The sequence below is a fragment of the Vitis riparia genome, chromosome 19, assembly GCF_004353265.1.
Source record: "Vitis riparia cultivar Riparia Gloire de Montpellier isolate 1030 chromosome 19, EGFV_Vit.rip_1.0, whole genome shotgun sequence".
Taxonomy (NCBI): domain Eukaryota; kingdom Viridiplantae; phylum Streptophyta; class Magnoliopsida; order Vitales; family Vitaceae; genus Vitis; species Vitis riparia.
This window is the reverse complement of record NC_048449.1, coordinates 4,155,442-4,178,481: the sequence shown is the minus strand read 5'-3', so window position 1 is coordinate 4,178,481 and position 23,040 is coordinate 4,155,442. Positions and strand designations below refer to the sequence as shown.

Genomic DNA, 23,040 nt, shown 5'->3' with positions numbered 1-23,040 from the left:
TTTTCCTTCCTGATTCCTTCCCAACCTCTGCTCCAAAATTATAACTCGGCTTCTCAATTTTTCATTATTCACTCTCTTTTGATTTGTCTCCTTCTCTGATATATAGCTTCCTGCGGTTTCCCACTCCATTCATTCAGGAATTTTGTCGAGCTTTTAAATGAACTGGGTATCACGGATTTCCCACAAATCTTTAAGGAATTTAGACGCATATTCACACCGATGTGGGTAACAGATGCCACAATCTATTTACGTTTGCGTTGTGTTTCTATCAATCTTCTTATAAATGCATCTTGTTCAAAGGCAAAATGGGTTTGTCTCTAACGTTTATAGGGAATTTCTATGCATGTTTGGTGGTCTGATGAATTTTCCCTTGTTGATTTTATGTGGGTTTGATTGCTTCTTGTTGGGGTTTTTTCCCCGTTGGTATAAAATGGTGTATTTAGATTTTTGGCTCTGATTAAACTGTCTTTTAAAAAATACGAGTTCACTTTTTACATTGAAAAGATGAGTATTATGTGGAATCTAACTTGTCATTGAAGTCATCTTTTCACATGAAATCCAACTTGGCACAAACTACGGTAGTTTTAGAATTAGTTTTGATAGAATGGTTTCTAAAATTACGGTACATGTGCAGAAAGCGCCATGTGAGGTGGCATGTTAAGTTTTAGCCAGCTTTTTGTTCATTATTAGCTCAAATCCTAACAGTCGAAGATTTGGAGCAAATGGTAATTACGAGGACAAGGGTATTTTTTCTTTGTGTTGGAAATTGGAAGTAAATGGTTGGGCCAAAGTAGATTAATCACAATCCAAGCATTTGTCTTTGCAATTCAAGTCTCATTGCTGCTCTGCTCACGTGATGTATGATTGTGATAGGCATGCGAAGACTGAAGACTGAAGGCTAATGTTTAGATCCATGATTAAGTTGAATCTCTGTCGTTATTTTTATGCCTTCTCTTTGTATTCTGAAATAGTAAACTTTTGTTTGGAATTTTGCCGTGTATATAATAGTCGCAAGCTTTTGATTTTAATCAAATTAATTACTTTTCTAGTTTTATACCTTATCCATATAGTTTCTTTCTTCATAGAGCATTATGATTTATAAGTTAAGAATGATAATGCTTTAAATGATATATGATAGATGCTATTGTTTTTTAATTGTGTGTCATGACTTGAGTTTTCTATGCTAAATTGTAAGCCATGAAATACTTTTTAGAAAATTCAGAATTTAATATGTTAGATACGTAGCTATAGATATATTTCCATGGAACAAAATTGAATCAAAATAAAGCAGGAAGTATCTTCAAAAACAGCAGTAAAACCCAATTGCTTTATGTTGTGTGCTTGAGGTTGGATTTCATTTGCATTATCCTATCAAAAATTTATGTTATACTTGAATAACAGACATAATGGAGCTTTGGGCCCCTGATTTATAGAAATGTGATTTTGGAAATGGGGCTTATGGTCATAAGCATCATGGCTAATTGAGACACAAGCTCCTACAAGAAATGTAGGTTTCTTTTTCATTTTTTCTGTTTTTCTTCATATTTAGGCTCTTGATGATCTGTCATTCATTGGTTTGTTCTTGGAAATCGTCCTCACCTATGGAGGGAAGTCTTCATTCTAATCTTTTCTTTTTATTTTAAAATAGGAAAATAAAGAATATAAATTAAAAAGTGGCTAGCTAAAAAAAGGATGCAACCTAAATACACAAGATGTACATGGATAGACAACACTAAAGGTTGAGAATGATTTTAGTCCTGGTTTCCTATTGGATTTTGCATGAAGAGTTCTGATGCTTTCTTATTTTTGGCTTTATTAAGTAGATGTGAGGTTTTCCATATGGATCAAAAGGTAATCCTGTTGTAAGCATAGGGTCAATCACCATAACCTATGTAGCAACCAGCAAGTATTTAGCATGTTGGGAGGAATAAGTAGAGAATTTAATGGAGATGGAAAAAAGTACTAGCAAAATGTGGATGATGTTCCAATTTAGGTTTAGGGACTTTGGGTGTCTCTAGAAAGCTTTTAGGAGGGGATGATATAATTTCCAAGCTCATTTGTAACCTCTATAGGTAATAGGTAGAGGACCCAATTTTTGGTGGACATATGGTTCAAGGAGTTGATCGCTTTCTAGACTTAGTTCAACATTAGGGTGAATAAAGCTGCACTGATGGTAAATTATTGAAACTTAAAAGGGGGTCATGGATTTTGGTAGTCTAGGTCCCTTAGAAAGTTACATGATTGAGTACTTGATTAGTGGGGACTTCTTATCCTTTTTTTTGGGAATGGAAGTTGTTAACGTTAGGAATAACAAGTTAGTGTGAGATTTATTTCATAATGATTGCTTTTTGGTTATGTTACAAGTTGTTGTCTCAAGATATTGGTTTGCCTTTTTTGTTTGAGCTCTATGAGTGTTCCTTACTCCATCCAAGCTTAGTTTTATGTTATATTTTGAAAAAAATTTCATTATTTTTTTTTGGTTCAGGAGGCTTTTTGGGCAAAGCTTGTGACTATCAAGCAACTTATGCAGCGATCATTGTGATGTGTTGTGAGAGGAGAAATTAGCAAATCACTTGCATATTCATTGTTTCATGGTCCATTGTGAGGTTTTGTCTAAGGTATTCTTCAAGCTTCAATATTTCTTGTCTACTCTCTTCTAGAGAGGCCATGAGTAGCAAAGAAACAAAGAAGAAAAGTTTAGAAAAGGCGTCAACTTCAAGTCAAATGGTGCAAGTCAACCTCCCTACTAGTGCTTGGCTTCTACAATCCCTTCCAATGCATATGGAGATATGACGATTGGCAGATGAAAAGAGAGTCTAAGGCAATGGCTTAAAGAAGGCTTTTGGCCCCAAACAAGCTTAATCGGAGGTTGGGTTTAGGAGGAGGAAGAGGAAGAAGAATAAACAATAGAAAAAGAATAGACAAAACCTAATAGAAGAAGAAGAAGAAGAAAAGGCTAGAGTAAAAAAATGAACAAGAGGCAACAAATACGATTGAAGAGAAGAAATGATAGGGACTATCTCAGTTTGTTCTTGCTTTTTACTAGTATAAACTCTTGCCTTTCAAATTCTCTAACCTCCAATACATTGCGCGTATGACCTTGTCTTCCAATCCTCTCAAAACTAGCTCACATTTGATTTTGAGCTCTTTGAGGACCAAGATCCTTCCAATTAACATATTTTTTAGTCCAAGTTATCTTCATGTTTTTCTTTTTCCTAACTACAACATAGACGAAGTGGCTAAATTGGTTAATGCTCTGTATCTTCTTAATGCTATGTTGTGATAATCTTAATGCATTCTTGACCATTAATCCATTTGTCATTGACATGCTAGACATGATGGACGAATCTATCAATTTGTTCTTTCTATTGACCATTAATCCATTTTGTCATTAACATGCTAGACATATTGGATGGATCTATCAACTCATGCTCTCTCTATTTTGAATCTCAGGTTTTTAACATTCTATTAAAACCTCTATCCCAAGCTAAAATTATGGTTCAAACGAGGTCATAAATATTTTCCGTTGCTCAGTTAAAGAAGTAATAACAAGTTAAATATGGCCAAACTGAAATCATTGAACTTACCTACTTTCTTGGCCCTTTCCATAAAATGTTTAGATTGCTTCATTTGTATATCATTGTTGACATTCACCAATTTTTACATTGTCTCTCACTCTTTTCTTCTAATATTGTGTGATTCTCCCCAATTATTCCTAGGTGAAAGGATAAGCTCCAAAGATCTCTCCAATTATTCTCTCATGCCTGTCTTCTAATTGTGTGATTCTATCCAAAGATCTCATGCATGATTCTCTTGAATCAAGACTCTTATATTTGGAACATATTATTGGCAATTATGTAATTGCAATCTTTAATTGATATTTTTATTTTTGGAAGCTGATCTATATGTTTTGATATGCCGTCCCTCCTCTATGCAATTAAATAGTACACATTCTCTTTCCTATTTTAGTTTAGATCTTTTATGCTGCCAATATGCAACTTGTTTTTTTTATCTTGGTTTTTTCTTGTTCTATATTGGTGAAGAAGAAGTGGTGCATGCTATCATCTCATGAAAATAGGCACATGGTAGCAATTTGTATCTTGAGTTATGGGCTTGTCATAGTCTTGATCAAGCAGAAAAAATGAAGGTAAGGTAAGAAAGGATGGTCGAATGGCTCTTTAAAATAAATAAATTAATAAAAGAAACTTTGTGGGGATGGGGGCAAATGGGGCCCTCGTTTCTCAAGACATTTTAATGATTAGGAGTTGGTTGATGTGGAAACTTTGTTTAAGAAATTACACCCTTTGGTAGTTAGAAGGGATGTGGAGGACATTCTGAGTTGGAATGATTCCGAGAACGACAAGTTTTCAGTTAGATCTCTATATTGCTTTTTTTCTAGAGGACCTCGAGATCCTTTCCCGTTCAGTATCGTGTGGAAGACTTAGGCTCCAGTGAAGGTCAACTTCTTTGCCTATGGAAGATATGGTGTTATTTGTGCAAAGTTGAGGAGGAAACCACAAATTACTTGTTTCTTTTTTGTTCCAAAGCAAGAATGTTGTGGAGTTTGATTTTCTCCCATTTTGGTGTGGAGTGGGTTTTTCATTCCTCAATTAGAAGGAATTTGTTGGGTTGATATGACTCTTTCATGGGTAACAAATGGAAGGAAGTGTGGAGGGCCACTCCTTTGTGCTTGTGGTGGACTATTTGGAAGGAAAGAAATAGGAGGGCTTTCTTTTAATGATGTGGAGCAATCCGATCAAGCGATTAAATCTGCATCTTTGTAAACCTATCAAAAAAAAAAATTGCTTTTTTGTATACTTTTGCGAATTGGGCTAGGGTGTATATAGAGGACCCACACTCTTTCTATGTTAGATTTTGTAGATTGGTTAGGTTCCTAATAAGGAGAAGGTTTCCTTAGCTTCATGTTTTTATTAGGATTTGTTTGTATACTTCGTGTGTAATTGGTTCACCTATTTTAAGGTGCTTTTAATACATGTCCTCTTTTTGCCTATTAAAAAAATAAATAAGAGAACGAATAAAAGAATTAAATGGAAAAAATAGGAAAATATAATATGTATAATTCTATTATGGTTGAAAGTAGTGTGTAAAAAAAATTCATTTGCCAAATTTTGTGTTTGGGCTAATATTTCATCTTTCCATATCATGTTTGGGTTGTCTAGCCATGTATGATTTGGTTATCTTACCTAAGTAGTTCTATGTTGGGGAAGATATGAAATTGCCTATATAAGATTGAGTGGCTAAAAGCATCATACATAAATCAAGTGCAAGAGAAAATACCTCTAGTCATGGCATGGTGGTGAAACTTTACCTGAGCTATAAGAAGTTACATTTGTAAACGGGAGAGTTGCATTGTAATATTGAGTTTTGTATTTCATTATTACAAATCCTTGTGCATTGAAAGTAATGAGTTGTTCCTTGCTAAATAAATTTAGGGTTCTTATGCTCCGTGGAGAACCTATTTCTTAGCTTGGGAAGTAGTATGGGGGAAGATCCTAACCATAAATATTCTCTTGGGAAGAGGATGGACGATGGTAAACAAATGTAGCCTTTGTAAAGTAAGTGAAGTATCAACAAATCACATTCTAATACATTGTTGGAGAACCATAAAGTAAGTGAAATTTATTATTAGCGATTTTTGGGCTACAATGGGTTTTTTTTAGGAGATATCCATTAAATCCCATTTGGAGTAGTCTTGTGTCTGTGCCTAATTGGGAATTGATAATTGTATGTTGTTGGATTCTTTTTAGGTAGCCTTAATTGTGGATAATTTGGTCTTTATGGTGGTTGTCTTGACTAGAAGTTTTATGCTCTTCCTTATATTCTCAGTACCCATGTAAACTACCCATTTGAAATGGAAAGGTGCAATATTAATAAATGCAATTTAGATCATAATGAGACATTCCTCTGTTTTCATTTAGAAAGGTGGAAGCTAAGACAAAAAAGGAAAAAGGAAATGACGAGTATTCCAAATTGTATGTGAAAGATGAGAAGAAGGGAAGCATATATGTGTGGTATATATCTCATCTATATTAAATTGTAGACTAAAAAATGATAGAATCATTGTTATTGAACCAAATATGGTTGCCAATAGAAATTCTAATTTTATATATTTAGAATGAGAAATTGTCATCCCTTTCAAACCAATTGGGATACCTCAGCTCTGACTTGTCTCTTGGGAGGAGTAATATGAAGCTCAAAATTATGGGTGTTTTCAATATTACCATGGTAATTGGTTTGTGGTTGCTAGGGAGCATTGTCTTTTGTTAGGAATTGCTTAATTTATCTTTTGTTTGTCTATCAAAAAAAAAAAAAAAAAAAGGATGAAGATGAGCAACATACAAGTCTTTTAGTCTAAAAGGGGGCAGAAGATGTGAATATAAACAATAAGGATTTTGGTCTCCCCACCCTATGTCCTTGCATATGTGGGCCTTCAATGCATCCTAATGAATTGAATATGGTGGATGATGTCATGATAGTCCAGAGAGATAACTCTAGAACGACACTGATACAGTGTTCTTACAACAAAATTGACATCCCCAACCATTATTATGCAGCCCATAAAAGCTACTAACTACATGACGCTATAAAGAGACACCTTCTAGGGAACCATCAAAACCACCTTCTTATAACAACTTTATTCCTCTAAGAAACAAAGGCATCCCTACCCAGCCCAACCCAGCACTTCTACCAAAGTAACTGCTACTTCAAACTTAAGTATGCTCTGTTAGTTCAACCCAGCCAAATGATCTTTGTTTCTTTCTCTCACACTTATTGACATTTCCCTCTAGATTTTCCCTAATAGCATGTTCCGCAATAGTTTCATTCTGGCACAGTGAATTAAAAATGTGATTTGTAGATTCTTCACTAATTTTACAAAGATTGTATCTTCTCACCACCATGTACCCTCTTCTCATAAGGAGATCAATGGTTAGGATCTTCCTCCATATTGTCTCCCATGCCTTAATGGGTCTCAGGCAATCTGAATTTCTTGAGCAAGGATCAACACAAAATTCTCAATATATAAGGAGTTATAAAAAGATTTCACTTGAAATATTCCCTTCTTTTTTTCCTTCACAGAAAATTGTCCTCCCTTGCTGCTTGTGAACTGACAGCATGAATGAGCTTCATAAACTGATCCGCATCCCCCATCTCCCAATCCTGAAATGCATTCTGAAATAATGGGACCAATTGCATCTACACTCCCTTACCTCCAACAATTCTGGCACTCTAGCATTTCTAGTAGAGGCTAGACTGAAAAGCTAAGGGAAAACCTTTTACAAAGTGCACTGTCCACCCATCTAAACCAAATTGGTTCTCAATCCATGCTTGACCCAAATAGAAGTTCCACAACTGAACTCCTCTTGTCCCCTTCTGGTGTCTTTCCATAGATCTACTGTAAAAGCCTCTCACACATTTAATGAGCAACATCTTCCATCCAACTCTCCAAACTTGCCTTGGATTATCTTCCTCCAATCTTGCATGAAGGATATGTCATTTTCTTTTGTTTGTGATCTTGTTTGTCAATAAAGAGTCTATTTTTTTTATCAGAAGCAAAAAAATCCATTCATATGAGTTGCAAAGTACATAGAAGCGTGAGAATTCCATGCTAAATTACATGAACTGACCAAAAAAGAGTATAAAGTTTCTTGATTCCAATAAAAAAAGTAGTATGGGATGAGGCTTGAAAGATTATGCTAAGCATGACACATTTTCTGATATTTGCTTTTGTCATTTGTGACTCCAGTTCTGTTTACGAGGAGGGAAGATTCTGTGAAACTTTCCACTCAAACGAAAATGGTTGGAGGAAGTGTGTTGCTTGTGGAAAGGTGAGATGAAAACTTGCCCTTTGCTTGGCAAAAATTTTGTTTTCTATTGGTGGTTAACATCACATAGAAAACTTGCATATCCAAAACTGTATCTTTTCAATTCACTTGGTGAATCTTTTTTTTCAGCGGGTTCACTGTGGATGTGTGGTCTCTATCAACACAATTATACTATTGGAAACCTTTGGAGTAGCCTGTTTGAATTGCGCAATGAACACCTCAACTATGGTAAGAATGAAATACTCTACAGCTTATTTTTTCCTTTTTTTTTCTCCTTATGCATATATCTCCAATCTTATAGTACTATCATCCTGGATCCTAATGATGTCCTGCTTGTTTACTTAGCAGCCCTATTTCTAGGTTGCAGAATAATTTAATTTTATCAATAATATTTCCAAGTGAGAGTGGAAATGAAGCTTAAAAGGTATTTTATCTGTTATAAGCTGTTATATTCATACAAGCTCCTGACCAAAACCATTTGAGTAGTCGGGATTAAGTTTTATTGGGTTGGAATGTTGAGCTGCGCATACCGATAAGCTCATAAGTTCATTCATCATTTGGATCATAATTCTGGATTGGGATGTTTGAAGTCTGCATTTTTTTTTTTTTTTTTTTTTTGATTGGAAACGACAAAGGCATATATTGATAAAAAGGAAAGTACAAGAGAAGGATGAGGAATCCTCCTACCAAAGAAAAACAAAACTACAATGAAACAAATGCGAGAAAATACACAGTAGATACAGACAACTGCTATAAGTTAGGCCAACCCAATGGAGTTGCACGCCGTTAACCAATCAAGTTGTATCACATTAAGGGGAATCCCCTTAAAAACCTTAGAACAACAAGCCCAAAGAGAAGCAAGGAAATGAATCATGTCCCATAGGTTCTCTAATTCCTTGCTTTATCCTAAAAAATCATTGCATTTCTTTCCCGCCACACCACCCATGATAAAGCGATGCACGCAGCTTGCCATAATACAATCCCTCTCTTAGAAGATCTAAACCCATTAAAATTGGTAGATAGCATGTCACAGATGCTCATAGGAGGGACCCAATCTATCTGTGATAACTGAAATAGTCTGTACCACAACCCCATCGTCAGAGGGCAATAAAGAAAAAGATGATCTACTGTTTCTCCCTGCTTCATGCACAACATGCAAATGTCGGGACTAAGTGCTTTGTAGGGTCTTCTCAACTATAGCATATCATTAGTATTTACCTTCTTGTGAGCCACTAACCAGACAAAGGACTTGATTTTGAAAGGGACTTGAGAATTCCAAACTATCTTGGAAGGGAAAACTGAAGGCAAACCAGAACTTTGGGATAAGGCAAGAAAGAAAGATTTGACTGTGAAAAGTCCTGAAGAAGATAAAGACCAAGATCTCTTATCTGGAACCGAAGGTGATAAATGTATATGATCAAGAGACCGCATGAGACTCTCTAAATCTTCTATCTCGGAATCGGAAAGGTTACGACAGAAGTTAAAGTTCCAAGAGAAGGGGCGAGTGGATCCGAGAATTGAAGAAATAGGAATGTTTTTATCCATTACTACTCTAAGTAGTCTTGGATAACGGACCCCTAGAGGTTGATCCCCCCACCACAAGTCTTCCCAGAAACGAATTCTTTCTCCATCTCCTACCATGAACCGAGTAAACTTGGAAAAATCTTGGAAAACTTGTGCAATAGCCTTCCAAGGACAACGATGTGACCATCTAACAACAGTGTTGGCGTCCCAACCATTAGAGTGTGATCCATAAATGCTTAAAATGACCTGATGCCACAACGCTGAACCCTCCCTGGGATACCTCCACAACCATTTCCCTAAGAGAGCGGAATTCCGTAAGGAAATCCTTCCGAGACCCAAACCCCCTTTCGTCTTCGGATTACACACTACATCCCAAATAACTAGATGATCTCTTTTGCCTTCCCCAACCCCAGACCATAAAAAATCTCTTTGCAACCTGTCAATTCTTACTGCCACGGAGGCGGGAATCTTAAACAATGAAAGGAAGTAACAAGACATATGAGTGAGACAAGATCGAATGAGAGTTATCCTACCTCCAAAAGATAAATATGCCTTTTGCCACCCATCTAATCTGCTCGAGATCCTCTCAATCACAGGGTCCCAGAAGCTACTAGACTTGGGATTCCCACCTAGAGGTAGACCCAGGTAGAGTATTGGCCACCCAGATGCCTTGCAATCAAGCAACTCGGCCAACCTATGAAGATGATCCTGACCGAGGTTAATGCCATAAATATTACTTTTGTCAAGGTTAACCTTCAGCCCAGAAATATGCCCAAACACTAGCAAAGCGCTCTTAAGAGTTAGCAAGTCCTCTTCTCGAGTACTAGAGAAGAAAATGGTGTCATCTGTAAATTGTAAATGGGACACCCTTGTTCTGTTCCTACCCACCCTGAAACCCTCTAAGGCATTTCTTTCCTCTGCTCTCAATAACATCCTGCTCAATACATCTGCTACTATGGTGAACAAAAAGGGGGATAAAGGGTCTCCTTGTCTTAAACCTCTAGTTGCCTTAACCCACCCTTTAGCGTTTCCATTCACTAGAATTGCAAAAGACATCGAGGACAGACAGCCTCTTATCCATTTCCTCCATCTAGGATTGAATCCCTTTTTCTCCATCACATGGTCCAAAAAATCCTAACTCACATGGTCATAAGCCTTTTCAAAGTCAATTTTAAAGACAACTCCTTCCTCCCTTGATCGTTTCTTCTCATCCACTATCTCATTGGCTATGAGGACTGCGTCCAAAATTTGTCTCCCTTGAACAAAAGCACCTTGAGTGGAATGGATAGTTTCATGAAGTATCCCTCTTAGACGCCCTGCTAACACTTTGGCTATAATCTTGTAAAGACTTGTGATCAAGCTAATGGGTCTATAGTCTGATATCTTCTTTGCCATACTTTTCTTAGGTAGCAGAACTATGAAGGACGCATTAGTGCTTTGATTAATTATCCCGCTCCTGTGAAACTCATCGAACACTCTCACTAAATCCTCCTTAATCACATCCCAACAATCTTGAAACACTGCCATAGTAAAACCATCAGGCCCCGGTGCTTTATCCCTATCCATCTGAAAAATGGCCTTAGAAATCTCTTCTTCAGTAAAAGGGGATTCCAACCTAAACGCACTCTCACTAGATATAGGAGACCAATCTAAGCCTTCAACTCTCCAAGATTCTCCGGACGGACTAGCATTATCTAGCATGATTAGATATATATCAGGGACATGACCTAGAATAGTCTCATATTTCCATCTCATTTCTGAAAGAATCTGCCACTGAAGTAGATTACATATGATACATTAACATTCTTTTTTCAGGTTTCGTTATCTTCTGATTTATTAAAAGTTGATTCACAAAAGAAGATTCCTTTAATTCTGAACTATGATCGACTGGACCCATATGAACCTGACTGCTTCCAGCACTAGATATTAGCAAATGGGCTTGAATCTAGCTAAGCTTCAACCTTAGGTGTAAATGCCAGGCCCATGTCCAGCAGGGCCCACAACAAAAAAATATGGGGCCTTCTTTTAGGTGGAGCCTTAGGAAATCACCTTAAGTGCCTTAAGAAAGAGCCTGCTTTGGATACTGGCATTCTGTTAAGTATGAAATCAATTATTCATTGAATAAAAAACCCATGGACTATCATTCAGAAATTCTGTTTGTCTTTTAAGATTCTTCATTATTGACCTAATAGCTTGTATGAATAAAAAGCCCATGGATTACTGTTCCTCCCAATGTCTCAAAATTAATGCTGTACAATTGTATTGCCAGGCACCAAATCAATGTGATTCCCCTTCCTGGAGTACTACCCTTGCTGAGTCTGTGCACAATACGAGTAGCCCCTGTGAAGTTGAAGAGTCCAATAACAGTGACAAAGTGAACGGTAATTGTTTAACTTCCTCACTTCTGTAAAATAAGAAAATTGGAATTCATTTGTTTTATTTATTGGTGGCTTTAAGTTTTCTGCACCAGATGTTTTTTCAAATAGGAATGCTGATATAGATTTCTAATAATACTCCATGAGAAAAAGGATACTAATGGCTTGCAGTGTCATGATCTTCTGTGGTTGAAAACAATTTATCTAGTAGAATGAAAAGAGTTATTCCTGACTCTGGCCTGACCCCTTTTGCTGCAGGAAGCAAGTGCGAGGCAAATGCAGTTGCAAAAAGTGGTCAGTCCCCTTTTCATGATACTCCATTGCAAATGAAAGCTCCTCTGCCTAATGGGCAGCCTTGTGGGAGTGGTGCAGGACAAAAGGGTTTAGATGCTAGATACCAGCCTAGGATAAGTGATCACGTGCTACAACAGATCTCCAGAGAGTATCCACTAATTTCCATTTTGTTTTCTTGGTTTCTTAGATTTTTTGGTGAAGAAATTTGTTAGATTATTATCATTCATAATTATGGAAAGGAGTTGGGTTGCCTTATTTTTAAAATTTTCTAGGTCTAAGTTTTATCCATTGTTGAGCTGGCCATAACTTTGGTGTAAAGTTTTCATCCCTCTATTTTGTTTCTAGTTCTGCAAACTTCATCTTATAAGCCAAGAATCCTTGATCATATCTAAGCCTAAATTCTGTTGTCACTCCTTTGTTTGAGAAAACATTGACCATTTCTGATGCTGACTACAAGCTGGGCCGCCTGGTGATACCCAAGAAATGTGCACAGGTGAGACCTTGCACGCCTTTATGTAGAATTTGAAATTATCTGAGCTCTTAGAAGATTCTGAGCATTAAATTTTAATAAATGTTGGTAGTACATACTACATACACATGCTACACATGCTTTGGTTGGCAGTAACCGCAATCTGAAGGGTGGCATAAAAGGCTCTTTTGTGAACCTTTTCCTATTTTAATTCATAATGTGATGCATCAAGTCATGAATTTCCACTTGTTAGTGCACAATTTGCTGAACCATCTTTTGTGTGGCTGATTCATTTTGCATTATGTTTTCATTTGCTTAAATTTTCCCCATGTTTTTTTCCATGTGTTTTATTGGGGAAAAAAACCCAACTAGTGGAACATATTTGGGTTGAAAAATGGGTTTGCTGGTAGGTTATATTGGCTGCAATGATGATTCTTTAGTGTTATGATCTTTTTTTACTATGCATGCTATGTGGGCTTCATGTATCATGTCTCATCATCCTTGTTGATTCCAATCTACCAGAAAAATGCATGAATGTTGTATAATATTATATACAATTTTATGCTATAATCTGTTGTATTAATAACCACCTACAATGAAACAGGAATATTTCCCTCTAATTTCTGGGCCTGAAGGAGTCACTATAAGAATCCTGGATACAAGAGGAAGAGAATGGGTATTTCACTACTGTTATTGGAGCAATGCTAACAGCCAGATGTACGTACTAGATGGGCTTAAAGACTTCATAATTTCAATGCAGTGGCAAGCGGGTGATGTAGGTAATTTATGCAATTTACTGTTGATAAAGGTTAGGGGACCTTTTGTGTAAAGGAATCGGTTGATAGGTCTATCTATTAGAACTGGCATTTGGATGGCATTTTGTCTTTCTTATTATGGTGTAAGTCATAGACTGCACTGCACTCAGCAGTTGTTATTTTGATTGCGATTTTTCTTGGGTTGACACAGCTTGGCATGGTACCTGGCTTTTTTTTTTTTCTTCTTTCCTTTATTTCATTATTATTTCATATTTGGATTTGGTTTCTCAATGATATATGTGTTTTATGCATCTTCCAAATGCACCTTTATACATCAACCACTCTGTTTCTAACTTTCCTGTACAAGTTGATAAAATAAATGTTTATATTGGCTAACCTGATAACATCACCCTGAAGTTTGAGAGGTGTTTATGCATTTACTTGTGAGCTATTAATTTTTATTCTTGAGCATAATATGATTTTTCTTAAAGGTGGGGCTAATATACCACATATTTCTGCAGTAACATTTTATCGGATAGAACCGAAGGGACAGTTGGTTCTGGGGCTCAGAAAGGCTTCAGTGACTCCACCATCTCACAAGGTATGGCATACTAAACTAACCTTGTCTCCAAGTGTATGTGTAAAACAGATTAGTGTGCTATATGAATAAGGAAAATATTAAGCTTACTTAAAATTGTGAAGGCACAAGACATATATCCATATACATGTTCCTGATGCATGCATTCTTCCTCCATTTGATATGGTAAACATGTCATTGTTCTTTCATTTAATTGACCGGCAGCTGTAGTTGTATTTTCCACTAAACTCTTGACCATCGTGCCTCTTTTCTGTCCTTGTGCTACACATGAATTAAAAAATTGCTGAAAATCAATGAAATTCCGATTGACATGTTGGATTTCGGTGGCTGTTGAAGCAATAATATTGGTCAGAATATCGGCCAGTCAGTATTTCAGTGAATTTTTTTTTTCCCAATGCAGCTCAGTTTTTTATTTTTTTAATGTAAATATAACGTTATTTTCACAATAAATTGCCAGCCACCAGCCATCATCCATGCACCAGCTGGCTATTTTAAAATAAATGGAGAGGAGATTGGGGTTTGAACCCTGGCCTCCCAGGTGTTAATGATGGCCTGCTGCCATCAGGTCAATTTGGCCTTCAATAATACACGCTATGCATAAATATATATACCATAAGTCTTTACTCCTAAAACATTAATTATATATCCATATAAAAATGAAATATTAAAAATTAAGCATTAAATATAAGACAAATATAATGTCTTGATTGTTCGAAATATAAATATGACTATCTTGTATAGTCTTTTTTATATGTTTTGTATAACAATTAAATACAAGACAAATATAAATTTGTAAATAAACTTATAAACATTTTTAAACAAAAATAATTATATATACACACACACACATGCACGCACACACCCACGTGCGCACACACACCCATTTACAATTACTAATAGCTATGTAGGGTGTCTTCCATCCTGAAATTTGTCCTTTGTATTCACATTCTTTTCGCCGTTTGATCATTAAGGGGCCCTGATTTTATGAAAGACCTTAGTTTTCCTAACAATTTTGGCTTGGAAAAATGTATCAAGGTATCACTTTTTGATAGGAAATGAAAGAAAGATTTAATAGGAAAGAGGATGTGCGAGAAATATAAGTCATTATTTCTTGAGATGGAAAGAATATAGAAATAAGGTTTAGACAGCAAAGAATGGTTGGTCACCTCACCTGAGGGCTTTCCAAGGATATTGGTACACTCTATGATGACATTGCCATAATCAATATGGCATCAAACTCCTAGTAGTTCTAGAGGGCTTTCCAAATATATTGTTATGACTTCCCCATGAGTTGGAATTCTAACCTTTGTCCTGCAACTCATAAATGCTAATGTTAACACTGCATTAATAAATTATATTCCCCTAGGGAAACACCACAACCACTTAAGAACCAAGCTTTATTGCTCATAGCAATCCTCTCAAGCTAATGCCCCACACTTAATGCCTACCAATTTCCCCCAATCCTCCCTATTTCATAATGAGACATAAACCTAGGCAAATTTAGGAATTTGTAATTTACTAGGAAAAAATTTGAAGACTAAGTAAATTGTTTATTGAGATTGTAAAATCCCTGAGAAAGTGTGTAACTATTGTACTCATGATTCACATTATGGAACCTAGAAAGAGAATTGAAAAGACTAAGACTTGAACATGAGCATTGGAAAATTAATTTGGTTTTATGCTAAGGATATCAATTGGGAAGCTACTTAATGAGACAGTTTATGGGAAGGTCTAGAGAGAAGAAGAAGGATTTCAGTATGGTATTTCTATATTAACCTAGAAAAAGCTTCTCTGATAAGGTCTCTCTCTCTCTTTGTGAATATGCAATGAAAGCAATATATTAATAAGCACTAAAAAAAGTGCATCAAAGTACATGGAATGGATGCAAGGGTGCCACAAGGCAAAAAACAAGATGAGGGAAACAAAAAACAGTCCCTTCCCTTATTTGCATCTTAACCAATTGACAAAATCTACCTTAAACATGGATAAATCCTCTAAATCCCCTTTGATCCACTCCAAAAAATCATTCATAAGAAAAAGATTTAAGTTCTTGAACTGATAGCTCTACATTCTCAAATGCCCTCTTATTTCTTTCTTTCCAAATAATCCAAAACAAATACAAGAGAGCAACGTTTCATACTTTCTTCTGCTTTTTCCTAACAAAAAATCCATGCCAACTTAGTAGAGTTGTTTTAATTAATGAATTTAAAACCCATACTATTCCAAACAAGATTCTTCCTCAGCTTTGTACTTAAAAATATTGATTCACCCAAGTCCATTCTCTCCTCTTTAATTTATCCATAGTCAAGGTTCCTTTCCAAATTGCTTCCCAAGCAAAAAATTCACTTTTGTTAGAACTCAAGAGTTCCAAATAACGTCCAACCAAAAGGAATAGGATTGAACAAACAAGTTACCACTCTTTGAAGGCATTCACAATGCCCTATCCTCAACTCCAAAATCCCCCTTAATCTTTCTCCCCGCTTTTCTTCCTCAAACTTCTAGATAATAATCTACTTCCAAAGAGATTCCCTTTTTGACACAAACCTCTAACACTACTTACTAAGGAGAGCCTTAAGTGGAAAGATCACGAATTCCCAATGCCTTTTTTGTTTTTTTGCATATAGGCATTCAACCGATTCACCAAGACTTTTTTCAAGTGTTTCCCCTCCCCACAAAAATTTCCTTTGAATATATATATATATATTTTCTGTGTGTGTATCTCATGCTCACTAGGCATCCTTCTTGGAATAACAAACATAGACATAAAATAAATAGGAAGACTAGAAAAGGTACTTTTAATTTAACCCCTCACCTTTTGTTAGATATTGCTGCTTCCACATTGCAAGTCTTCTCTAAAACCTCTCTTCCACCATATCCCAAATTGTTGTCGATTTGTTGGACACTCCCTAGGGGAGATTGCGATATGTAGATATGAGCATCCCTATTTTGCACTCAAATTTAGCCACTAAATCCTCCACATTTCTACACCCCAATTAGAATCATATCACTCTTTTCCAAATTGATCTTTAACTGGGAAATTGCCTCAAATCAAATTAAAATCCAACTAAGATACATCATCATGTCTTTGCATGCCTCACAAAAAATTAGGGTGCCATCAGAAAACAAAAGATAAGACACTAGAAGGGTGTTGCATATAGAAATAAAGGATGGAAAGAGGGTGTTCCGAGTGTTTTATGATTGTCGAAACCTTGTAGAACCATGGGAAAAAGTTTAGAAGATGGGTATGAGCCCAATCATACTTTACAATGTAGAATGGTTGAAGGTCAAGAGACAACATGTCTATTAAATGAGCATAGTGAATAGGGACTAAAACAGAATGAGTAAAAATGCAGCTTTTCTAAAGTTGAGACTAGAAATTAGTGATTTTTTTTAGGCAGCTAAATTTTGTTAAAGAAACCCCCTGTGCACGTAGGGTGCCCCCCGGCCCCCTCCTTTCTATTAAGTGCCTTTTGATAGATTTTTGTTTTGCCTACCAGAAAAAATGAGGAAAACAAAGAAAAAGGAGGGGCAACAAATGTACACAAGATGCAGACAAAGAGTCACAAATAGCAAAAACTAAAAAACATCTTAACCCCTTCCCTAAACAATTGAACAAATCTAGATGGAGCCAACAATCCTTTGACCTAGAGAACATGGTACAAACATTGAAAACTAGGAGGCAAATTGAGAACCTAAAATATACCTTTTTATTTTTTTATTTTTATCTCAGTTCAATTGTCCATGGGGAAGGAGCAATGATTTTTTACCACAAATGCCTACGAAGCTGTGGGTAAAAATTTATGAGATGGAAATTATTAAGCTAACATGATTCATGGCAGTATAAATTTTGGAGTTGAGAAACTATGTCTATAAAATGTGCACAGTTGATTCATGGCATAGACATGGATGGATGATCATAAAAGAAAAGATAAAATAAGAGCAAAAGCAATCATGAAATTAGAGTTATTACCAATTGAGGACAAAATGGGAGATTTGTTTAATGTGGTCTAGAATGTGCAACAACTAGCGACATGAGGGGATAAACCATATTTTTATGAATCTTCAGATTTATTTTTAAATTCAAAGTTTTTTGTTAATATCAGTCATTAATTCAATTTATATATCTAAGTTTGCCGACATAAAAATGTCTCACTCTCTTAAAAGTTTTATGCTCTTTTCCTATTTTAACCTGACGTTCCCAAACAACATTTTTTATTCTCTCAAGGCTATTGTGAACTGCGTGCCATTGAAGTTCTCTGCTATTCTGTTATCAAAATAACATATCAGTGTGCCAGAAAAGCCTCTGTGTGTGTGTTTATCTAAAACAATTTTTTTTTTTTTCCTTTTCATGTTTACAAAGGGAAATTAATTTTTCTTTTATATTATGTTGGTTGAGATGAATGAACAAGGTACCTTTAGTGGCTGAAACTCAATTTTACGTCTTTGCATTAGAAAACTAATATCATAGTAGTGAGTTCAAAATCCTGCAACCCAGGCTTTCTATCTAGCTGCAGTAACCTCCTATATGAGATGACCTTCCCTCTGTGAAAACCCTAATTCTGCTGTTACAACTTGGAGTAATACTTGTGGTTCTTTCTTCACAAACCATAATTTCTCATACAAAAGTCTTAAAATCAGCATGGCAATCGTGAGAACATTTTCTATTGGGTTTGGTAACCAACCTAGTTAGTAATGAATGAACCCTAGCCAACCTTTATAACTAACCTGTAGAATGGGAAACCTTTATTTTTTCCACTTATGATATTCATGAATTGAGAGTTTGGCTGTAAGTTTGATGACACGTATTGTAAAGTAAGGAATATGTATGCACATAAATATATGTGTGTGTGTGTGTATTGATGTATGTATATATGTATGTTTTGTGGGGTGCTCTTAAATTAATATGTAGGAATCTCCTGAGTTTCATGAAGATGTGGAATTCATCCTCTTAACCTGTTTTGCATATGGTATACAAGCATCTATTCATATAATATACATGTACTTTCCAGTGCTCTTTTCGAATTATTATCACAAGTTTAAAGTTGTAATGTGACTGAATGAATTTAAAAACCCAAGGGGACAAAAGTTTGGTGAAAAAAATAATGTGAAGAAGGATTTAAAGTGAATGTTTCTAATAAAGATTGTCAGTAGAAATTCATCAGCCAATTTATACTTCAACCATTCCAAAACTAAAAAAAAAATGGTTGAATTTTTAAACAATCTCTGGGAACAAAAATATTAACTTTGAAACTTGAAAGCTGGGAGAGCTTGTTACCTATTTGATATCAAATTTGGTTGGAAGTTTATTCCACATGTGGTTGCTAGTCTTGGCAACAGTTTTGCAAAGTGTGTTTCAATTTTTAGTTGCCCATTTCCTGGAAATTAAGTTTTCTTCTTTTAATATCTTTTCTGTCACTGCAGACCAGAAAAAGGCTACATCTAAAGCGAACAAGGACCCCCCGATGAATTTTGACAGGCAGAATTCACTGCCATTATTAGGCATTTATATACAATTCTACAGAGAGCTGAAATACTAGCGAACCATCTCTGTGTCGTTGGTTGGAGACTTTGGCAATGAATTGTGTCGGCAGCCAAAAACCTCTCCAAAATTTTCATTTCTTGATTCTGAAACTTTCTCCTAAATAATGGTCAGCTCATCCTTTAAACTGGACAAATAATAGCATACCCTAGATTTTACAATTTTTCATTGGAAGTTAATAGTTTGTTATATAAATTATCAGTAATGATCTTGTGTATGGATTGCATTTATTTATTTACACCATTTCTATCATGTGAACCACCATGGACCAAGCTGGTTTCTTAAAAAGAGTATTGGTTATTTATTTACAAATATAAGAGGTTATATCGTAACTTCATTGGCATGAGAGAATATATATGGTTATATTGTAACTTCATTGACATGAGAGAGAGAGAAAGGCTCTAAGCTCTTGTTTTCCTCAAACATTTTAAGGGAGAGTGTAAAATCTCTCTGGAAATGCTTAAGACATTTGTTCATTTAACATGTTCTAAATCATTATATTCCTTCAACATTTGAAGAGAGAAGGAGGAAGGGAGGGAGCACAACCGAGAATTTTGTTATTTTCCTTTAAAAATTGGTTGGGGGAGACATTTGTTCTCTTGGCATGTTCTAAACCATTGTTTTCCATGGGGACACAACTTAGAATTTAGTAATTTTCTTTCATCTAAAGGAAGAGCAATGTATAACACATCTTTGTTTCTTGGTCTCTGGTGTTTATGCTACTGATTTGTGATTCTTGTGGATTCCTTGAAACTGTTGTAGGAAGTCTTCCCCTATGCTAGATTCAAATGTGCCTGAAGCTGATGTATTGAACTACCACTGGCATCATGTATCCAACCAGGAATTCTATTCTTTTTGTGGCACAATCATTCATCTTTTCTTTTTCTTCAGTGTTTTGAAATAACATTTTTCTTACACTTATAGCTGCACTATATGTATTTCTACATGCATGAGCATAGATACATGCATCAGTCTGAAGTTTTGTGGTTGTGGCAATATATCCATTAATAAGCCAAAATCCTTTTTTCTTTTTTTCTTCTCCATGGCGTCTGTTTTGTGAATTACTCCCCTCTCTCCATATTCACACAAAAAATGGTAGGATTATTGTATGTACAGAACTGTAAAAATAGACATCTATCTACACAATCAACATTCCAACATCTATTTCCTCTCCCCTTCATGTTTCCCCTTAGTCATCTCTCCCATTGGGCCCATTTTGTGAAACTACTTCCCTCTCCCATGTTTTAGTAACATGTTTGTTCTTATAAGGTATTCCCCTCTCCCTTGCTCTTTCTAAGGTTTCATTGAGGCCAATTAGTAAAATCCATATTTAATTGTGCTACTATCATATCCTCTCTCTCATTGTGTATCTACACAGGAATCCCACTCCCTGCTATCCAGGTGAATTTAGTTCTCCTTTCCATGTACTATAATTCATATTATTAGCTAAGTCAGCCAATACCTCACCTTGTCTCCTTGGTTTTCACCCTTATGAAGTTATCACCCTCCCCTATTTTCCCAATTAGTTTTCCAGATTTATTAAAACATTTAAGCCTCATTTGAGAATTGGGATAACTTCATGTTTTTTACTTTATAGCTAGAAGTTGAAGTTAAAGTTACAATTTTTAAAGGGAATCATTGGTGTTGTAAAAGTTTTAATAAATAGGAAAGAACTTCTTGTACAAGGCAAAATTGAACTTCTATAAGAAATAACATTTTTTTAGGTTCCATATTAAGCTCTTTTTTAAGTCATAAACTCTTTGAACAGAATTAGTCAAACATGTATAAAAACTCTTATTGAGCTTAAACAAGAGCTTTTGGCCTTTCAAAAATGAATCAAAACATGTCCTTCGTAAAGATTTGTATGATTAGTCTATTAGTTAAGCCAATACCTTAGCATTTGGGTCCTCTATCTGCCTTGTTAGAGCTTTGACCTAAGTCAACTTGATTTTGTGTAGATTGTCCATTATCTAACAGCTTAAACTCTTGGGTTAAATTGGTAGCTTAAATCAAAGCCTTAGTTCACAAGTGGTCGAGAGTTTGAACCTCAATGATGTTTATTTCCCCATTTATTGTGTCCACATTGTAAGTTCAAAAAAGGTTGCCCATGAGGTGGGGTGCTACAGCTTAAATCCAACTTGATATGCATTGCCCCCACTAAACAGGGAGCCATCAGCTAAAATCTTTCCATTTTATGTTTCTTCATTTCTAACTGAATCTCGTGGTAGTGGGTCTTTTGATCAATTTGAACCATGATTGTTGTCATTTAAGGAGAGTGGTAAACCATCTGAGAACATTATATTTGATCAATATTCTATCTTTATTTGGTTCATATCTAGTCTGGTAAAAACTTGATAACCTGTATGTGCTATACTTAATTGTTGACTGTTGCAGGATGAGCAAAGGGAGGCCTACCTTGCCCCCAAAAGGTGTGCTGCAAATATGAAGCCATATTATGCATAAGCTACTATTCTTTGAAAGATTGAAACACATTTTCGGATTGCTTCTATGCCCTTGATGGGTTGAGTTTAGTTTTGAGTCCTCACTTTTTTCATCTTGGTATTATTTATACTTTGTTTTTAATCCATGGTGGCCTTTTATGTAAATGCCACAAGTTTGTTAATTAAAAATAGCAATCAGATTGTTGGTATAGCAGATTGAATCAGGTCCAGTTCCTCATATCAAACATTTGTCCAGATGAATTACCCACACCTCCCTCTCTGCAAGTTTCTTTACTATTGAGGTAAAACATTCCAAAGGTTCTCTCTGAACTTTCTAATATTACAATTAGGTCTGATTTGAGCTTTGTCTTATGTATTCAGGTTAGTCGTCCTTTCTGCACTCTGGCACAGGGGATTCATCCTCTTGGGCATCAATATGAGGTGGTCAAAGGAGAGGATGAAATGATCAATTTATTTATTCTACATCTGCACTTTCTCAGTACTCCTTGAGCAGAAAACATTGATGATGTATCTCTGAATGTACCATTTCTACTATCTAGTTTAGAAACAATGTAAAGATCTTATGAAGATGTTTTTTTGTTCAAATTCCATATGGAAATTGAAGATGTAATTATGTATTTCCAAGAGTAAATATTTTCCAGCATTTGAAATCAAAGGGATTTTTATTAATATATCCATGTCAATATCTCCCTCTCCAACTATCGGTTATTAGCTACATGGTTATTTAGAAATCAAAGTAGAGTTTGTGAAATGATATCTGGTTTGGGAGTGAATGGATGGAGGATTGGAGGGGATCCTTAATACTTGAAAATGTTTCCTTTTAAGTGAGTTTTTGTATCGACATGTTTCCAATCATGTAGACGTCGTCAAGTCTAAGTGACCCTTAAAGCTTCAAAATTTATTTATATGGTTAAGAGGAGTTTATACATGTATACATATATATATAAACATCTCACATGGAGGTGATGAATCGACCCTAATACTATCTATAATGATCCACTCCCGATCATGTACATATCGTCTGTTTTAAGTCTAATGAACTTTTATAATTTTAAAATGTGTTTATAAGGTTAAAAAGAATCCATATATGTAACATTATAATTTTTTTTTTCAATGGGATATTATTATCATCTCCTTTATCCACATAATGTTCTCATGTTGTGTTTTACGGGATTATAAA

General features: G+C 35.5%; 1 protein-coding gene across 8 annotated transcripts; it reads left to right on the top strand.

The window, feature by feature from the left end:
- On the top strand, positions 1 to 22,531 carry LOC117909000 (B3 domain-containing protein Os07g0563300-like). 8 transcript variants are annotated; one of them, XM_034822900.1, is made up of 11 exons: positions 1 to 221; positions 7,766 to 7,847; positions 7,974 to 8,072; positions 11,638 to 11,749; positions 12,002 to 12,037; positions 12,116 to 12,185; positions 12,431 to 12,530; positions 13,111 to 13,285; positions 13,783 to 13,862; positions 21,793 to 22,141; positions 22,221 to 22,531. In XM_034822900.1, exons 3-10 carry the CDS (start codon positions 8,055 to 8,057, stop codon positions 21,859 to 21,861), a joined length of 660 nt encoding a protein of 219 aa, XP_034678791.1. In that variant the 5' UTR covers positions 1 to 221; positions 7,766 to 7,847; positions 7,974 to 8,054; the 3' UTR covers positions 21,862 to 22,141; positions 22,221 to 22,531. The 8 variants fall into 8 exon arrangements, with proteins under 8 accessions (XP_034678791.1, XP_034678789.1, XP_034678784.1 ...); XM_034822898.1 differs by adding an exon at positions 19,281 to 19,507 and having other exon boundaries at positions 12,002 to 12,185; positions 20,161 to 22,141; XM_034822893.1 differs by adding an exon at positions 2,486 to 2,618 and having other exon boundaries at positions 12,002 to 12,185.
- The last annotated feature ends 509 nt before the right edge of the window (positions 22,532 to 23,040 follow it).

Coding starts and splice junctions, on each gene's coding strand:
- LOC117909000 (XM_034822892.1), top strand. Junction 13,286..13,782: donor GTGGCAAGCGGGTGATGTAG/GTAATTTATGCA, acceptor ATATTTCTGCAG/TAACATTTTATCGGATAGAA. Junction 13,863..21,792: donor TGACTCCACCATCTCACAAG/GTATGGCATACT, acceptor TGACTGTTGCAG/GATGAGCAAAGGGAGGCCTA.